General features: G+C 42.9%; 1 protein-coding gene across 2 annotated transcripts; it reads left to right on the forward strand.

Moving 5' to 3' along the window:
* The first annotated feature begins 254 nt into the window (after positions 1 to 254).
* MATN3 (matrilin 3) lies at positions 255 to 19,691 on the forward strand. 2 transcript variants are annotated; one of them, XM_043469308.1, is made up of 8 exons: positions 950 to 1,756; positions 6,179 to 6,745; positions 9,797 to 9,922; positions 10,698 to 10,823; positions 12,393 to 12,518; positions 15,875 to 16,000; positions 16,601 to 16,711; positions 19,194 to 19,691. In XM_043469308.1, the coding sequence occupies exons 1-8, from the start codon at positions 1,543 to 1,545 to the stop codon at positions 19,247 to 19,249; spliced, it is 1,452 nt and encodes a 483-aa protein (XP_043325243.1). In that variant the 5' UTR covers positions 950 to 1,542; the 3' UTR covers positions 19,250 to 19,691. The 2 variants fall into 2 exon arrangements, with proteins under 2 accessions (XP_043325244.1, XP_043325243.1); XM_043469309.1 differs by lacking the exon at positions 15,875 to 16,000 and having other exon boundaries at positions 255 to 1,756.
* The last annotated feature ends 636 nt before the right edge of the window (positions 19,692 to 20,327 follow it).

Raw genomic sequence — 20,327 nt, forward strand, 5'->3', positions numbered from 1 at the left:
TAAATACTGTTTCAGGAAACTGCTATTTCTGTTGTACACAACCCTACTAGATATTTATGTCGCTCTCAGTTTATGATATAAAATGTAGCTGTTACAGTGGATAGCTGGGCTTCCCTGGTGGCTCAGTTGGTAAAGAATCCTCCTGCAATGCAGGAGACTGGGGTTCGATCCTTGGGTCAGGAAGATCCCCTGGAGAAGGAAATGGCAACCCACAGTCCATGGGGTCGCAAGAGTGAGACACAATGTGGTGACTAAACCACCACCAACACAGTGGATAGTGGTAAAAATAAGTTTGAAAAAACTAAGATATAGGGATGTCCCAGTGCCAAGGCCACAAGGTGGGAACAAGCTTGGCGTCCTCCAGGACAAGGGGAAAGCCTAGTGTGGTTGATGCATGGAGAGAAGAGTACAGTTTCAGATGTGGTCAGTGTGGTAGAGGAGGTGGCCTCGCAAAGGAGTTTGGAGTTTACTGGAAGTGAAGTTGCAAGGTTTAAGAAGTGATCTTAAGGTTACTATGTGGAGTGTAGATATTTAAAAGGCAATAGTCTGAAAGTAGGAAGACCACACAGGCTCAGCTGGGACTCACGTTCATTGCCGTGTTTCACTATCCAGCTCAGCGGTGACCTGCTTTTGGAAGCCTTCCTGGTTTCCTTAGGCCAGTCTCTCCTTGACCTCAGTATATTTCCTTAGACAGGTACACCATTGATGCTTCTCTCTCTACCCATGGGCTACGAGTTCCTGGAGGGTCCCCTGGGTGGGCTCCAGCCCTGCGCTGCTGCCACCACCATCACCCCTGGGGGAGGAAGTGGGATGGAGGGAGAGCTTTTGAAGCCTGTGGTACAGGCTGTCCTTCCAGCTCACAGAGGGCTCTCTGGGGAAACCTATGTTTGACTTTCTATTCCTGGTAATATAAGTTCAAATGTTTAGGATGTTTGAAGTTAGGACGAAAGTATTTCTATTCACGCTGCTAGAATCTGTGAGGTGTTTTTTTTTTTTTTTTTTTTTTTTTTAGGAGAGCCCACAGCAAAACTTGGGTTCCCTGGCTGGGGAAAAAAATGTAGTTGTGAGGAGCGAGGGGAAACTGAGGTGGGCAAACCTGGATGGAGCTGGACCGTAAAGCCTGGGCCTCCTGAACTGGGAGCCTGGGGGTCAGGAGGGCGAGTTGGGGTCGACCAGGCCCCAGGTGTACGGCCAGGCAGAAATTTCGAGAGGGGTAGAACCCGGCCAGGAGGCAGAGGGCCGAGCCCACCCAGACGAGACCGGAGCGGCGGCGGGCCGGGGTCGGGCACCGCGCCGCTGGCCGACGGGCCCCACACATTCCAGGTCCGCCGCGGGAATGCACTGGACCGCGCGGCCCGCTGCCCTGGACGGGTTCGCGGGCGGGGCCTAAAGCCGAGGGGCGGGACCCCAGGCTGCAGGGGCGGGGCCCGCGGCCGCGGGACCTTTAAATTGGCTGCCCGGGAACCCGGCACCCGCCCGCCACTGATCCAGCCACTGAGCGACGACCATCCGACGGACACGGGCAGCAGCGCGGAGCCCACCATGCCGCGCCACCTCCCGGGACTGCTTCTCCTGCTCTGGCCGCTGCTGCTGTTGCCACCGCCCCCCGCCGCCCCCAGCCCCATGGCTCGCCCGGGCTTACGCAGGTTGGGGACCCGCGGCCCAGGGGGTAGCCCCGGACGCCGCCCCGCTCCGGCTGCCCCCGCCAGCGTGCCCTACTCCGGGGCCGGCCAGCCCGGCGGGGCCCGCGGCGCAGGTACACGGCCTGGGCGGGAACGGGAGAGGGATCCCAGACCGAGAGGGACAGGAGAGGGTCCCAGGGAAGTACACCCGCGTGGAGCGAGGGAGATCCTGGACCAGGGCCTGGCGGGCTGGATGGGTGGGCAGGCGAATCTGGAGTCAAAAAAGGAAACTCCTTGGTCACCCACCAAGTATTCCCTTCACCCCAGCTCAAGCCAGATGTGGTGCAGGAGAAAGACCCCTCCCCTGCGGGACAAATCCTATGGGGAAACTGAGGTCCAGAGAAGGGAAGGGAGATGCCCAAGGTCCCTCCTAGCCAGGGCTAGACTTCCCTTCTCCTGAAGCTCAGACTCCATCAACTGCCTCCTGAGACTTGGGCAGAGAGGATGGGGCAGCTGTGGGAACAGCTAGGGGCTCCTCACAGCTCTCTGTTCCAGGCCCCACCTCTTGTTCAGCTCAGTAAACCTTCCCTGAAATTCTGCTTTCAGTTCTCTGGCTGACTGTGCCCCATCCCCAACCTGGGCTCTCTGACATGCTCAAACACCCAGGACACTTTTGGTCTTTGGTGAACAATAGCAATTCACTTTTGGTTCAGTAGTTGGTTCTTGGGGCAGAGGAAACCTCCTAGAGAGCAGAGTTGGAAGGTGATCCAACACAGCCCCTGACAGCACATACAGGGGAGCTGAACCTTGTCAAGGTGAGAGAATCCAGCAAATCAGGGTCAGAGCCAGGAATAAAGCTCGGGGCTCGGATATCCCAAGCGTGGGTCTTTCCACTGCTTCAAGCTACCAAGCTCTTAGTATGGTTTACATAACATTTTTATCTTCATTACCAAAAAGTCCAGCATCAGAAGTTGTTAAAGTCTGGCTTTAAAGAGAGGTGGCACCAAACCATTTTCTGGATGTCTAGTCTCATACGGCCAGTGATGCTTCACGCGCCAGGTTGATTTGTGTTGTCCACCTCTAATGCACCTTTTGAGTAAAGGTGAGGAAAAACAAAGGATTCTTTCCTGCATCAGCTCCACTGGACTGGATTTGCTATGGCAAGAGCACGGTCATTGAGACAGGGAGTGCCAGGGTTCATAGTGGTTATATACAGCCCGACCAGTGGGTTGCTTCAGGTCAAGAATGAGGATAGGGAAGAAGTCTTTCTCCCAGAGGTTATTTTACCTCTGGTCCTGATCCACATTCCTTGGAGAAGGGACTAGAAAGAGAAGGAAGGATGTCTCATGGGGTAGTCAATGTTCCCTGAGCAGCACTGGTCCTTTATTACTTGAAATCAAAACCAACATTAAATGATAATTCTTTAATAAGCACTGCATTCCACTCTTTTTCAAATTCTCTCCTTTTTGCATCCAGAAATTGCTAGGCTTTGCTATGGACTTTTATTTCTAGCGGAGGTCTCAGAAGTTGACAATTTATGTGTAAATCTATGGCTGATTCATATCAATGTATGACAAAACCCACTGAAAAAAAAATAATCTGAAGTAAATTATAATAGTCATGAAAAAAAAAAGAAATTAACAATTATTGTGAGTAAGGAAACATTTTCGGAAATTCAGATTCTCATTTTCTTGATTTCTAAGAATCAAAGTGTTGTTATCTAGAAAAGGGAAGTGAGATTCAAAAACAATGAATGTAAAGGGGGTCTGAATCAGGAAGTAAGCAGATGCTCACAGAACATCCTGCTAAGCCCCCTGTATTTTCTATTCCTGCTGTAATAAATTACCATGAATTTAGTGGCTTAAAACAGCACACATTTACTGTCTAAGAGTTCTGTAGATCAGAAGTCTGACACTAGTCTCCCTGAACTAAAATTAAGGTATCAGCAGGGTTGCTTTCCTTTTGGAAAGATCTTAGAGGAGAATCCATTTCTCTGCCTTTTTCACCATATAGAGGTGACCCTCATTCCTTGGCTCATGACATTTTCCCTCCATTTTCAAAGCCACCAAAGGCAGGATGATTCCTCACATGTCATCTCCCAGATCTCCTCTTCTGCCTCCCTATTCAACTTTTAGGAGTCTTTGTAATTATATTGGATCCACCAGGATAACCGCCCCATCTCAAATCTTCAACTTAATCACACTTGCAGAGTCTCATTTACCTTGTAAATAAACATACTTACAGGTTCTGGGAATTAGGTCATGGGCATATGTGAGGGAAGGGCATTATCTTATCCTGCCCACTACACCCCTGTAACCTCCCATAGATGATTCCCTGTGAAAAATCAAGTGAAGAAGGAAAGGAATCTTGCACGTTTAATTGCAAGAACATAACCTCAACATGAGAAAGGACACCATTCGGGTGTTAGAGACAACACTGTCAGATACGGGGTTCATATCATATGTAGTTTTCCTCTTACTTAAATTATGCAAACACAGCCAGATCCATCTCCTGGAAAGATTTTCTTCTTTGCTCTCAGTGCATGGTAATCAGGGATGAAACGAAATTCTGGAGTTATTTATTTTTTTTTTAAAGAATTAATTCCTTTTGACTTAGCTAAATACATGACGTATAGCATATTCAGATTGATGGCTCAAAGTCACCAAGCAAGATGTTTACTAAGTACTTGAGATAATGTTAATTTTGGTGGCAGAAAATGTTGCCTCATAGAGGCAATTATGCAATGAAAAGTCCTTTTGGGCTGGGAGTCTGGAAACCTGGAGTCCTATCTATATTCTACCACTTTCTAGCTCTACACCTCCCTGAGTCTCAGGTACCTCACCTGTATAAGGGTATAAGAGCAACTCTAACTTGCATCTCTAATTGCATCTCTAACTTCACAAGGTTGTTGGGTTGAAATCCTGTGATATCTAAAGTGATATTGAAGGTAGGATTTATTTATTGTCTTAATTAATACCTCTAGGAATCAGGCTAAAAGCAAGAGGATACTTACCAGTTTTTTTGTTTATTTGTTTGTTTTTTAACTATACAGAGGCATAATTCCTATTGCAGACAGGGCTTTTTCTGTCATCAACTGCTTAGCTAGGAATTTAATTTTGAATAAATAAAATACGTACACCTTTTCTCCTTACACACTGAGTAAATTGCTCTCTTAGAGTTTTATCAATTTCCTATTGATAAATAGGATTTGATTTATCCAATTTCCTTTCCTATTGATAAAATTGATTTATCCAATTTCCTTTCCTATTAGGAAAGGAAAGAACCCTGAGTGACATTTCATGCCAAAGGATATCATTTTGATTCAGGGCTTGGGTGTGTGTGTGTGTGTGTGTGTGTGTGTGTGTTTTGGGAAAGAAGGAGGAATGGCTTCTCTCTTGGATTTGATTTGGGTGGCTAGGAGAGGGAGGAGTATAGAACAAGATTAGAGGGGGAAAGGATAAGAAGGATGTGCTGAAAACAAAACTGTATTGTGTCTCTACAATGTGCCAAGTCCTTTTGTTTGGGAATGATACATGTTCCTTGAGGGCAGGTAATCTGGCTTATTATTATTATTATTTTTGTAGCCCCTTGGCTTAATACACGGTGAAAGTGAAGTTGCTCAGTTGTGTCTGACTCTTTGTGACCTCATGGACTGTAGCCTACCAGGCTTCTCAGTCCACGGAATTTTCCAGGCAAGAGTACTGGAGTGGGCTGCCATTTCCTTCTCCAGGGGATCTTCCCAACCCAGGGTCTGAACCCGGGTCTCCCGCATTGCAGGTAGATGCTTTACCATAAAAAAAAAAATTTGGAGAATGAAAAAATGAAAGAGAGGTGACTAAGAATTTGGTGGGGGCAGTAGGATAGATACCAGGTCAAACTCCCTGCTTCTTGAAACAAGACATGCTGACAAAGACGGACCTCAACGTGGACTAGATGAAGTGGTCACCCTTCTTTCCACTTTTTGAGGTTTAAACTCGGGGCTATTTGGACCTCAGAGTTCACTAAACATGAGTGAATGACCAGATGGAGGGAGAATTTAGGGCTGCTCTGGAGCAGTTTTCACCACCTTGAAAGTGGAGAAAAAGAAGGAAGTCACCAGGAGAGCGCCTGCGTGCCTCGCCTCACACTCTACCGTTGTCTGAGGGGCTGTGAGGCTTGAGCAGGCCGTGGAGGGGGCATTGAGGCTGCCCTGAGTTCAGTTCAGACAGGGTTCAGGGATGGCCAAGGTGCCCAAGAGAGGCCTGAAGTCCATTCCTGCGCGTCAGAGAGGAACCTTTGAACAAAACTTTAAGCAGAAGGATGAAACTTTCCAGGTGAAAAGTTCAGGACATTCAAAGAGGGGAGCTCTTTGAGGAAATGTCACACCACTATGTGAATTCTCACTAGGGAATCCTGAAAGGCCTCAGTGCTTTCAACGTCCAAAGGGAGGGTGGTCTTGAGGAAGACAGCAGAGAGTCGGGTATCTGGGGCCAGGGATGCTGGTCACAACATTCCCCTTCTGACTGTGGTCCGCTCACCGATTAGCCATGTACTGTTGCCCATGCCCTTCTTTGCAGGTGTTTGCAAGAGCAGGCCCTTGGACCTGGTGTTCATCATCGATAGTTCTCGTAGTGTACGGCCCCTGGAGTTCACCAAAGTGAAAACGTTTGTCTCGAAAATAATCGACACTCTGGACATCGGGCCGGCGGACACGCGGGTGGCAGTGGTGAACTACGCCAGCACCGTGAAGATCGAGTTCCATCTCCAGACCCACTCGGATAAGCAGTCCCTGAAACGAGCCGTGGCGCGGATCACGCCCTTGTCTACGGGCACCATGTCAGGTCTGGCCATCCAGACGGCGATGGATGAAGCCTTCACAGTGGAGGCAGGAGCTCGAGGGCCCTCTTCCAACATCCCCAAGGTGGCGATCATCGTGACCGACGGGCGGCCCCAGGACCAGGTGAACGAGGTGGCGGCGCGGGCCCGGGCGTCCGGTATTGAGCTGTACGCTGTGGGCGTGGACCGGGCCGACATGGAGTCCCTCAAGATGATGGCCAGCGAACCCCTGGACGAGCACGTTTTCTACGTGGAGACCTATGGGGTCATTGAGAAACTTTCCTCTAGATTCCAGGAGACCTTTTGTGGTAAGTCTTTGCTTCTAGTTAGAAAAGATGTTATAGTCAGACATCGTGTGTCGGAGGAAAAAGAGATTTATTCTTTTTTTTTTTGGTGGAAATTTTATGGAAAACTTAAATATAAGCAACGTTTTTTCTGGTATGTGATTTTTTTTTTTCTTCTAAACTTAAGCATACTTTGTTGGCTTAGGAATATAGAGCTGCCTTATATATAAGTTGGTTTGCTCATAAAATCTTCCTGTTTGCATTAGAAATGTGAAGTTCTGGAAATATCCAGGGTAAATGATCCTGCTGTTCCCTGATGGGGTCAGAAAAAAATACAAATAAAAAACCAGACACCTCTCTTCTCCTCTCTGCCCACCGCATTTTTTCCAGATATTTTCTTTAGTTTTACCATCTCTAGATTTAACAGAACTCTGCTTGTTTTTTTCTCAGAAGACAGGGACTGCATCTGTCCCTAGAAAGATTGGCTGGCTTCTTGTCCAGCATAACTGTCCCTCAGAGTGTATACTTAGCAAATACTCTAGTTTTCAGATTCAGCTCATTCTCTGATTATTCCTTGTGGAGGGACAAGATTAAGAACCAGGGAGACTAGGATTTCAGCTCACTTTTGAGATAGCAAGATGTAGGCAATTTTTTGGTTCTTTATTTTAATGTTTTAAGTTTTTAATTATTCTGCTACTGTCCTCCCTCTCCTTTCTTCCTTTAGGATGGAGTTTAAATCTGAACATGCTGATTTAATTAGAATTTTTAGCATGAATCAGCCAAACCCATGAATATGAATCCATTCAAGGCTCAGGTTTATCTTTAGTCACTGATCAAAATTATGAATTTGTGGGACTCGAACTTTTTAATTTTTACTTTTAAATTTATTTTTTGTTTTTCTTTAAAAAATTTCTATCTTCCTTTGTCTCTTTCTATCTATATTCATTTTTTTTAATCATCTGGAGATAATCTTTCAAAACTCTGTAGAATTATCCAAGCAGGTGTGGACAAATTTCTAGTTCAGGTGAATTTTAAAGTGTAGATAACTGTTGCCGTATAATTTATTCTGCATTTGTTTTCTCAATATGTGTTTATTGATCACTGATGATACAAAGATAAAGGTAATTCCTGCCTACCATCAAGCAAAAGTCTAGGGCTGGACCTGAGACAAGCAAGTGAACCAATAATTATAGTTGTCAATTTCAAGGAGACTTTATACATAAATGAAAGTGAAACTCAGTAATCAACAGTTTGTCAGGAAATGGGAGATGAAGTCTCGGTCTGGAGCAAATTCTGACCTCATCTCAGCCAGACCTGGCAGGGTCCCTCTTGTGTTTCCTGCCTTAGGACACTGGGTCTTCTCAAGCTGTCCTTGGCTTTAGTGGCATTAACTCTGCAGTCATTGGTTTCCCAAAAGAAAATAGCTTTCTTTCTCCCAGGAAACCCCCCCTGTATTTGTGGGTGAGAACTTTTCCATGAAGATGCTGTTCTGTGGCAAGATTGGGCCTCAAAGCTAGCACCTGGGGTTGGGCTTGAAGGACATAAAGTAACAAGTGGTGAGTGGCCACCTTTTCATCCTGGTACAAGAGACCTTCTTGTTCTGGGGGAAAAACGTCCTGTCTTTGGAAAAAAGACTGAGGGGCAGCTGTTGTAGTCAACCGACTGGAAAGATTATTCCATGAAAAGGCCCTTCTTGGAAAAATATTAGCCTTGTCCTGTTGCCAGAACTGTGGGGGCTGGGTGAACTGCCACAGGGGTGCCAGTCTACTCCTACAGGCCTCCTTGGTTTCTCAGAAATGGCCAAATACATGATTCTTTTATCAAAACATGTCACTTGGGAAAAAAGTCTGACATAAAAATGGCTCCAGGAGCAAAAAGATGAGGATGCCATTTAGCTAATGTGTTGTGTTCTTTTTCTTTTACTGATTCGTATATAGCAGATGGGGCTTCCCTGGTGGCACAGATGGTAAAGAATCTGCCTGTGGTGCAGGAAACCTGGGTTTGATCCCTGGTTTGGGAAGATCCCCTGGAGAAGAGAATGGACACCCACTCCAGTATTCTTGCCTGGAGAATCCCATGGACAGAGGAGCCTGGCGGGCTATAGTCCATGGGGTCGCAAAGAGTCAGACATGACTGAGTGACTAACACTGTCACTTTCTTTTTCACTTTTCATACAACATGTGAGTTTAGACTCCTTGCAGATATGAGAGTCACGTGCAGATACATTTGAGCTCAGGAACCCGTACCATATATTTAAAAGGCAGTTACCTGCATTGCCCTCCACCATTTGCATGTTCAAACATGTATTGCTGCCCAAAGAGTGAGTGGGTTCCAGGCCTAGTGCAATGCCTGGGGATGAATTCTGTTTAGACTCACACTATAAAACCCTTGGAAACTGGCTTCTGGTTGCAGTGGGACAACTAGCTTGTAGAACTTCAGGAAGTACAATATTATTCTCTTCTTGCTGTTGGAGAGCAAAAGTCTTTTTCTCTGTCCAGGTAGATACATTGGATAAAATACTGAATTGCCTGATTCATGTAACTGTTTTGTTTCAGCTCCAAATTCAAAAATCCCTTTCTCCTTTGAGAAACTCAACCACAAGATCTATGATTTTAAATTAGTAACATTCCTAATTACTAATTTAAACATTACTAAGGGGCAGAAATAAGCCAGGGGCAGAAAACAAATAGTCAATTTTTAGAGTGAACTAAAGATGGAATACTTTGGCCACCTCATGCGAAGAGTTGACTCATTGAAAAGACCCTGATCTGGGAGGGATTAGGGGCAGGAGGAGAAGGGGACGACAGAGGATGAGATGGCTGGATGGCATCACCGACTCGATGGACATGAGTTTGAGTAAACTCCGAGAGTTGGTGATGGACAGGGAGGCCTGGCCTGCTGCGATTCATGGGGTCACAAAGAGTCGGACATGACTGAGCGACTGAACTGAACTGAACTGAAAGATGGAATTGGAGAGGAATGTGCAGAGTGATTTTTTTTTTTTTGACAAGAGAGGAAGTATCTGAAATGCTTCTTATGTGTTGACACTGACTGTTGTAAATTTTCTTTGCACAGCTCTGGATCTGTGTGCATTGGGTACACATCAGTGCCAGCATGTGTGTATCAGTGATGGAGATGGCAGGCACCACTGTGAATGCAGCCAAGGATATTCCTTGAACGCTGATAAGAAGACGTGTTCAGGTGAGGCCTGCTTAAGGGACTGGCTGACAGGGACATATCTGGAGACTCACTCCCCAAGACTTTGGACTGGCCTTATGCTTTTCTCCTAACTGCCTTGTGGCAGATTTACTGTTATCAACAACTTTCCTTGAAAAGGAACATGAGGAGGAAAGTGAGATAATACCTAAAACAGCCTATTACAGTAGTTATGGCTTGTTTTAGAGAGAAGGGTTAGTAGAGGAAAAGGACAAAACTCTTGGTCTTTTGAGATTTTGGAATTTTTCCTGGATATTATTTAATTTTAATACAAGCTACTTTTACCTCTCTGTAACCCTAGGTGCTCATGGAATCTAGAAGTGGAAGAAAACTTAGGGAGGTTCTCACTCGTCTGCTGTATGAATACTCACATACTGTCAATGAAGGGTACAGATTAGATCCATTTTGTTAGATCCTAGAAAATAGTTGTTGAGAGGAAGAAAACTTAAGAGATCATTTAACTCAACCTGATCATTTTATAGAAAATGAAATTGAGATCTGTCTCCACTGCCCCAAGAAGGGAGAAGACTTACCCATGTCATGGGGCCTGTTAGTGAAAGAACCAAGATGAGGAAGCGAGTTCCAACCCTCCCGTCCAGTAGGCATCCTCTTGTGTCAGACTGACCCATTTTATTAGCGTTGTGTATATGTGTGTATGTATATGTGTGTATGTGTGCGTGGATGTGTCTGGTATGGCCCATAGTTATTTGCTTACCATGTTTTCCATGTGTTGACATTTGTCCTGGTCATCTTTTGATAGCTATTGATAAGTGTGCTCTTAACACTCATGGCTGTGAACACATCTGTGTGAATGACAGAACTGGCTCTTATCATTGTGAGTGCTACGAAGGTTACACCTTAAATGAAGACAGGAAAACGTGTTCAGGTAAGTGGGAGCAGGGGCTTTACTATTGCCTCTCTGTCTACCTACCTCCCCAAGCCAGTGTTGGGGAGTCATCTCAACAGGGAACTTGATATCTTTTTGTCTGTTGCCACCTTGGGCTTTTCCCATTTCTTATGAGAAAAGTTAAAAATGGCAGTATGTTGTCTCATGACTTACCTGTGTGAGTGTGTTGTTCATTTCCTTCTCTGTCCCCAGCCTTAATTGTCCTCTCCAGATGCTGAAGACAATTTAGTTAAAATCAAATAACAATCCATCAGACACTTGTTCCTTAAAAAAAGAAAAGCAGTAACTCTGCAGCGGAGAGACCTGGCAGACGCCACTTCCACTAAGTCATCGGAGTTGATGTCACTGGCAGTGACACAGTGACATCATGCTTCTCCTGTCATCACGTGACACACAGTGATGTCATACTTCTTCTGTCGTCATGTTCTCAGGGCACAACAGCACTTCTGTGGTTTTCTTGCTAAAAGTTTAGGATCATGAGGAAACCTCAGACAAACCCAAACTGAGAGACATTCCAAAATGAGAGACATCCCATGAACTAATTTTTCAGTAATTTTCAAAACTGTAACAGTCATGAAAGACAAAGAAAGACTGAGGAAATGTCCCAGATTGGAGGAAACTCAGGAGATGTGACAGCTTAAAGCAATGTGTGAGCCTGGATTGGATCCTGGGCCACAAAAAGCGCATTCGTGGTAGAAACACTGGCAGACTTTGAATAATGTCTTTGGTTAGTTAAGGGCATTGTATCATGGTTAGTTTCCTGGTTTTGGTGATTACACTGTGCTTGTATAGGATGTTTATATTTGGGGAAATGGGATGAAGTGTAGGACTTTTCAAAATGAAAAGTTCACAAAGATAAACAACAGTTAAAAAATATGTCAGTAGAGAGAGAAGTGTACAAAAGTGCAGTTTGGGTCTTGAGTTCTGATGCTGTTCTGAGTCAGTTGATCTCCTTTGGACTTGGTTTCCTCATTTATTACAGGAGAGGACTGAGTTACAGTTTCTTCAAATGCGGATTCTGTGTCTTTCTGAATCTAGTATAATTAGTTCCACAACTGTTGGAATCCCTCTGATTCAGCATAAATACAGCAAATCTAAAAGGAATGCTTTAGAAAGTATTTGTGAGATACTTAGATGATAAAAGCTCAGTATAGGGGACTTCCCTGGCAGTCCAGTGGTTAAGACCCCATGCTTCCAATGCAGTGGCTGTGGGTTCAATCCCTGGTCAGAAAGCTAAGACCCCATATGCCACATGGTGAGGCCAGACAAAGAAACAAACCAAAAAAAAAAAGAAAAGACCAACAATATAAACTCAGCATAGATTATGAAAAGGAGTAGGGGAAGATAGAAGACTAAGCATTGTGTGTGTACGGGTTTGTTTTACTCAGCTGATTTCTAGTAAGAGTAAATATTACTGATGGCTTTGAGTGGTTTCTAGTAAATTCTCCTTTTTTGCATTGCTAGCTGCAAATAAGAAGATTTCTACATATGGGTAATAAAAGACCTCTCCACATTTAATTGCTTTTCTTCTGGACTTCCTCTTGGCAGCTCAAGATCAGTGTGCTTTGGGCAAGCATGGCTGTCAGCACATTTGTGTGAATGACAGAGCTGGGTCCCACCACTGTGAGTGCTACGAGGGTTACACTCTGAATGAAGATAAAAAAACGTGTTCAGGTAAGGTCCGCTCAGTGAATTCTTTCATACGGGACCCTATCTACTGCAGTGAAACCAAGTTTCAATTCACCATGAGAGAGATTCTTAAAGGTAGGGTAAGCAATTGGACTTCAGACGTTCTACTATGCTTACAGACCAAGGCACACACTGCTAGGGGGCAATTTGCTCACTAGGTTTTGCAAACATAGCTCACTTCAGAAAATTACTGGTAATGGGCAGGGAGTGGGGGAATATAAGAAAAGCTAATTGGATGTACAGTCCAGGAAAATTTTATATCTCTGAAAAGCAAATAGGAAACTTTGGAGGAAGTCCGTGGGACAGTAACTATTTGGTGTGATAGGCTGAACTGATCTTTTTCCAATTAAAACTAGGCCTGGAACTTTTCTGTAGTGCTCAACTTAAAGCTGGATCATTTTTAGTAAAGGAGACTTTGTAAATGACTGAATTAGACCCACACAGATCTTCCAGTAAGTTTGAAGCAAGTCCTTCACTGACAGTTTCTAGATGATCAATCTTGGGTGAATCTGAGGCTTATGACTTGGTGAGGGAGCCCGTGCCAGAACTGCTAATCCTCATTAATTTGATTTAAACTCACTGGGAGAACAGAGTGGCATTTATAATGTAAAAGCAGTCCTCTGAGAAATTCCTAGCTCTCAAGGTGGTGTTTAATTTTGGCATATTCAGTATTTTTTTTTTTTTTAGATTTTATGTATACTCTCCTCTTCCTTGAGGAGGTGTAATATGTGACCTTTTCAAGAGAGATTAAAGGAAGTGGCACATCACGAATTTGCCCTTTAAAAAACAAAATGAGATCAATAAAACAGTACTGAGCCCCTATTTTGTTCCCAGGACTGTGCTTAGCCGTGTGGGCATGTAAGGAAGCATCAGCTTCTGCCTCTGAGTTATGACAGGTGGGGTGCAAACTGAAAAAGCGTCATTTTTTTTTTTTTTAAAACATTGGAGGATAATGGCTTTACAATGTTGTGTTCCTTTCTGTTGTACGACAACGTGAATTGGCCATAAGGATACATATATCACCTCCCTCTTGAGCCTCCCTCCCACTCACCTCCATCCCCCCCCTTTAAGTCATCACAGAGCACTGATCTGGGCTCCCTGTATTATATAGCAGTTCCCCACTAGCTATGTTTTACACATGGTGTGTATACATGCCAATGCTACGGTTTTTATTACTCCCGAACCAGTACCTTAAGAAAGCAGCCACTGGTAGCTAGAGTCCATAACTAAGGAGAGGCTGGGGGTGGCCGGAGGGCTGGGACTGGAGGAGTGGAGGAGGCACGGGCAAGGGGAGGGGCTTATGTCAATTTGTTGAGGTGGGTGGGACTAGGTCACAAGGTGGGACTAAGTCCCCTGGGGGGAGAGGATTCAAGGCTACTCTTCTCAAACCGTTCATATCCCTGTTGATACTCTAAGTGGGTCCTTTAAACTGAAGACCTGCGAAAAGGAAACAAAGTGCATTTACATGTAAACTAACAGATATTATGGAATAAAATGAACCACTTTATTAAAAAGAAGAAATCAAAGGAGATTTTCAGTTAAGACAGACTTCAGTTAAGGCAGCACTTCCAGGTAACGGTTCACCCACGTTCTTCAGTGTCTGCTGGGTGCCATGCGCTGTTCCAGGCATTTTAGCGACAGCCACACATTTACTGCTCACAGCAAATTTACTCACAGCAACTGAGTAACTTGCCGGTGGTCACTTGCTAGTGAGTAGCAGAGCCAGGATTTGAACCCAGGCACTTGATCTGGTGGTTCGTACGTTCTCAAACACTGAGCTACACTGGCTCATGGTGCAAAGCACATGACAACAAAAGGAGATAGAAAAAGAAAGATGCGATGGTGGGAAATAAGTATTTATATATTTTACAGCAATAATGGATGCCAGGCTAAAACTGGGGTACACAATGTGGGGCAGATCCCCTCTATTGGCCTGCCTTCCCCTCACTGGGCAGTGGGAAAGCTAGTAAATTAACCGTGGGGCCCCAGATCAGGGGCTGGGGGCTGGAGGCATGTCCGCTTGTTATCTCTGGAGTTGCTGCTAAGCTGGGCTGAGGGGAAAAAGAAATGCTCTGCTAGTAGGCATTTTACTGGAAACATCTGAATTGTAGTAGTGAAGGGAAGATCAGTGTGAAAGTTGGAAAGACGTTGTGGTTAGATTATCTAGGGCCTTGTGTGCCATGAAAAGCTCTTTTCTAGGCAGTAGTGAGCTACAGATGAAGGTGAAAGAGGAGAGTGAAAAAGCTGGCTTAAAACTCGACATTCAAAAAGCTTAGATCATGGCATCTGGACCCATCACTTTATGGAAAATAGATAAGAAAACAATGGAAAGTGATAAAATACGCAGACTTTAAGAAAATCAACCCCAAATATACATTGGAAGGATTGATGCCGAGGCTGAAGCTCCAATACTTTGGCCACCTGATGCAAAGAACTGACTCACTGGAAAAGACCCTGATGCCGGGAAAGACTCAAGTCTGGAGGAAAAGGGGACGACAGAGGATGAGATGGTTGGATGGCATCACTGATTCAATGGACATGAGTTTGAGCAAGCTTTGGGAGATGGTGAAGAAGAGGAAAGCCTGGTATGCTGCAGTCCATGGGGTTGCAAAGAGTCAGACACAGCTGAGTGACTGAACAACAAGAGTGAGCCATGGAGAGTTTGGAAGCATGGAATGACACTTAAGAGGAGATTTAGAGGGGAACAAACAGTTTGACTCCTATAATGGCCGAGAAGGACCTATGTCCCCCAGGAAGCCTTTGCTCCTTGTAATGTATTTGTGACAGATAAAAAATACATTCTTGTCCAACCATACACATCATCTGCACCATCATCACTGTTATTATTTCTCTCTCTCTGTGTGTGCACGAGCTCGCAGGTCATTATTTTCTGTACCACTTTAAGCATCAAAGACAGGCCCTTGGTCAATACAATCTTTTTTGTGCAGCATCAAATTTAACTCCGTGTGTGAGTAGGTCCCTAATAATTTATTTTTGGTAATGGTGAAGATGATCTATATATAGCTGGAGAGCTTGGAGGTGTAGGGAAAGGCCAGAGGTAAGTTCTGGAATAGAATTAAGATGCAGTGCAGCCCTCCAGGACTGTGGACAGTGAAAAAAAGAGAGGCAGAACCCAAAATATTTGCAATAAATCGCAGGGAAAGGGCTGTGGGGGAGGAATCAGGAAGAGGCTCCCTCCTTCTGAAACATGGGAGACTGATGACTGAAGGATTCATATGTGCCCAAGTTGGGACCGAACCAAAGCTTCTTTCTCCCAGAAATCGGTGTCGCTTCCGATTGTAATTTGTGAATATTCTCTCTCCTGCCCCAATCCTGGCCAGTTCTTAACCAGTGTGCCCTGGGCTCTCATGGTTGCCAACACATCTGTGTGTATGACGGCAATGCCTCTTATCACTGCGACTGTGACACTGGCTACACTTTGAATGAAGACAAGAAGACATGTTCAGGTAACGATGGTCCCTTTAAGCCTCATCCATGCACTTGGACAGGAGTGAGCTTTCCTGTCTTCAAGTCTGAAGTACAGTTTTGAGTCTTGCTTCTTACCATCGGAATCCTCCAGTGGTTTCCAGATGTCTTCAGGATGGAATGTTTCTACTTTTCCACCAGGCGTCCTTCCCGCCATTGGTTTTTAAAGGAACCTCCACCCTGTTCTCCGTAGTGAACATTTTCATTTCTTAACGAAGACACAGTATCACAAGGAGATGGTCTTTATCTCTGCATTCTTGGCTTCTCCCTACATCCTGTTAAAACATTTTAACTTTGTATCATGAAGAATTTCTGATCATCACAAAAGCATTGAGAACAGTAGAACTCTCATGTAACCATCACCTAGCTTTGACAATTGTAAACTTTTCCTCAACATCTTTGTTTCTTCTTTGACACATCCCACAGTATTTTCTCCTCTTTCTGTGGCTCTTACTTCCTTTTATCTCCTAGAAAATGCATGTAGCTTAAGTCTTAAAAGTAGAAGTATTGAATCGTCGATTTCCCAATTTCCTATCATTTCTGATTAGCTGTAACGTTCTGTGTACTGTCATTGCCTCCAGCCATTGAAGAAGCACGAAGACTCATCTCCACAGAAGATGCTTGTGCGTGTGAAGCCACACTGGCATTCCAGGATAAGGTCAACTCATATCTGCAGAGACTGAACTCGAAACATATCCTTTTTGGAAGGATTTCTGCTTCTGCTTGAAGCCAACCTAGGTCTTACAATGGACATTTGAGGACATTTCACAGGATAAGGGCCTTATTCATTAAGTTTTAAGATGAACAGTAGAAATACACAGCCTTAATTTTTTAAGAGTTCTTTTTAAAATTTTAGGAGACTGTTACACCCATTTTTATTTGCATGTGAAAATGGTGTAATTATTTTTCTAGTGCTTTTCCACAGCAGTGTAAGCTCTTAATTGAGCTCTATTTAACCAGGGCTATCATCCTGATTCCTTAATAGGACTTTCTTACTCAGACAAGTCAGCTGATGAATGGAGTATGATAACTTTGTTTAGCCAGGTGGTCAAAGAGCAGGTTTCAAAATGTAACATGGTACCACCTCAGAAACTTTCAAAAGCAGTTCTTTAGCCAAAGGAGTTATTCAGGAAGAGTACTTTTTCTTAGCCCAGCTGAAGTTAACAACACTGTTCCCAGGGATCTTCGAGGAGTATACAAACTTCGATAGTTACCGAAAGAGTGTGCTTGCTGCTCAAAAGTCAGTAAACAGGCCAGGTTGGTGGAAAGGAAAGTTTGCTTTATTTCAGATGCCGGCATCTGGGGGTGGTCAGGGGTTTATAGACGGGGGGTGGAGGACTACATGCAGAAACAGAACAGTCATCTTCAGATTGGTCCTCAGTGGTTTGACCAGCATCATCATCTTGGTTGTTTTAGGTGTACTTAATCTTCTCTTCCGAGGTTCATTTGTTCTTTTCTTTGCGGCCAGTTCTCTGAATTGTGGCAGCTTCTGTCTTGCCTACAGTCTGGTCATTAGGTAGCTAACTTCTTCCACCTAGTATTTTAGTATTGATGAGACAGTTCACAGGATATGGCTCAGAATATTATCTATAGCTCTTGAGAAAAAACTGAAGGTCCCTGACTATGCGTAATGACTATATTATTTAGTCTTTGATTGTTTGTTTCCAAATTTCTCACTTCTCTGATTAAGCTTATTCTTTGAGTAAAGTTTTCCACAGACAAAAGGCAGGCAGAGGACATGGTAAGGGGGCAAGGACCTTAGGGTTCAGCTCTTGTTTCAGTAGGAGCTTACCTCGGAGCTTGCAGAGACATTCAAGGGATATGAGGGGACACAGACGTTTTAAAGGAATGCTTCCAAATCCTTCACTTCCTTAAATTGATCTGCTTACAATGCAACTTGGGGTCAGTTGGCAGTCTTTTCCCATCTCTCATTTCAGTGCCACCAATCTCCTAACTTTACATAAGAAAGGGATATCTCTTGCTTACCCTGAATTTTAATAAGGTGAATTTCTTGGAAAGGCAAAATCTCCAGAGAGCCAAATAAAAGGACAATTCTTTTTTTATTTATTTTTGGCCATGCTGGGTCTTTGTTGCTGCGCACAGGCTCTCTAGTTGCATTGAGAGGGGGCTGTTCTTCTTTGTGGTGCACGGGCATCTCGTTGCGGTGTCATCTCTTGTTGGGGAGCCTGGGCTTTAGGGTGCACAGGCTTCAGTAGTTGTGGCTGGGGTGATCTAGAGTTCGGGCTCAGTAGTTGTGGTGGGCAGGCTTAGTTGCTCTGTGGCATGTGGAATCTTCCCAGACTGGGGATCAAAATCCATGTCCCCTGCATTGGCGGTGGATTCTCAACCACTATACCAGCAGGGAGGTCCCTCAACAGTTTTTTTAAATTAAGGTTTCATAAACACATCTCTCCCAATTCATTCATTAAGAGATACCTTTCTAATTAAAATTTACCTTTTATTTTTTTAATGATTTTATCTCAAAATTTGTGATTGACTTCTTGTTTGGATCAAGTGTGTGCCCATCATAGTTGTAATGATAACTCACCCAAGGTGATTAAAATAAATTAGAGCCTTTGGTCAAAGAAAATTAATTCAAAGGTAACCTAGACATAAACGTGTATGTGCTTGTTGTCTGTATGAAGTTTATGTCAGAAAGTGTAATAGAGTGATCAAGAACAGATTTTCAAGATTCAAGTAGAATAAAATTCTGTGGAAGCAGCAGAAAGGAAATACACATTTAAGGAGATATTTTATTTTAGAAGAACAATAGTAATAATTCAGTATGTTATTAATGTTACATAGGATACATTTAAAAGACTGGTTTAAATTTTATTTTAAAGCATCAATATAATACAGCAAAATTGCATACTTTGTTACATAAAAGTTATGAAAATTTTCATATAATTTAAATATGCACAAGGTATTACTTGTCAAAATTATTTTAGGGGACATATGAACAAAAATGCTTGAAGACTGCCACTTTATATCCTGCTCTCTAAAGGACAGAATATCTGAGTTTTAGACAGATTAGATTTTTGGTGAGAAAATTTCACTCTTTCTGTTCCAATGAGAACTTACATTTTTCTTTTACCTTGTACTGAAGTGTCTGAAAGTGTGTTTACATTTTCTAATGTTTAAAAATATGTGGTTTTGGCCTTAACAACTAGTCACTTGATGACATTTTGGAGAAGTTGCAAGCAAATGAATATGGACAAGTACATCGTTAAACTACTCAAATGTTTTACCTGGAAATAACGAGCATTTGGTGTAGTAAATACTTCAGCATACTCGAATGTTCCTGCTAGTAATCTGCCATTACAAATGCTTGAATGCTACTGGATGTTCTGGTGAACCAGTATCATTTTTCTAAGGAAATAAATGTCCCTGATTAAGTGCAAATTTTAGTGTATTTAAGCTATGACTGTGAAATAGTTGGTAGAAAATAGAAGGAAAGGTTTCATAATTTTTTTACTTCTTTACTAATTGAGCCATTTAATTTTTAAATGTATTAGTAAGATAATCATACTTAAAATGGAAACTTTTGATCTATTTTTTTTCTTGATATAGTATAAACCAGTCTTGTTACTTTAGAGTGTAACTTGTAGAGGGTATTTACACATAAAAGTTCATATAATTAAATTGAGATGAATATAATTTAGAACTATATCGCTAACTTTTTTTGTTTTTTCTCATTTTGCTGTATTGTTGAAGCTGTGATCAGGGGATTGTAATACATATATCTAAATATAGTTAACACAGATTAAGTGAGTTGTTACATGCCATTTTTAATTCATTCTGATGTTAGAAAGAGACACACAACTACAGACTTTAGTTGTGAGTTAAATGTTAAACTATTTACCAAGAACAAAAAATTCTAAATTTACTTGTTTTACTTTAGAATTCAATCAATAAAATTATATATTTATAAATATTGATATAACAACATAACCTAATGTTTTTGAAAATGTTCATGATAAGCCTGTTTTTTCCACTTACATATTTGATAAAAAATTTTTTTTCAGCTTTAACACTTATAACTTTTAGAAGAAAGTAGTTCTTTAAATTATAGATGATTCATTCTTTTTTGGTTTATGTTGTCTTTACTATAATAAAAACATCAATATCTATATATTATTGTCATGATTTTTTTGACTTATATCAACTTTGTTCATGTATTTTCTTAAATTAAGCTGAATTACAATTATTTTGAAAATGAAACATTTTCTTGTCAATGAGACAATGTCAGTCAAAACAGCGTTATGACTCATCCTGTAATTTAATCTTATGCTCTCAAAGTTAAAATTT

Source organism: Cervus canadensis, chromosome 5, assembly GCF_019320065.1.
Source record: "Cervus canadensis isolate Bull #8, Minnesota chromosome 5, ASM1932006v1, whole genome shotgun sequence".
Lineage (NCBI taxonomy): Eukaryota > Metazoa > Chordata > Mammalia > Artiodactyla > Cervidae > Cervus > Cervus canadensis.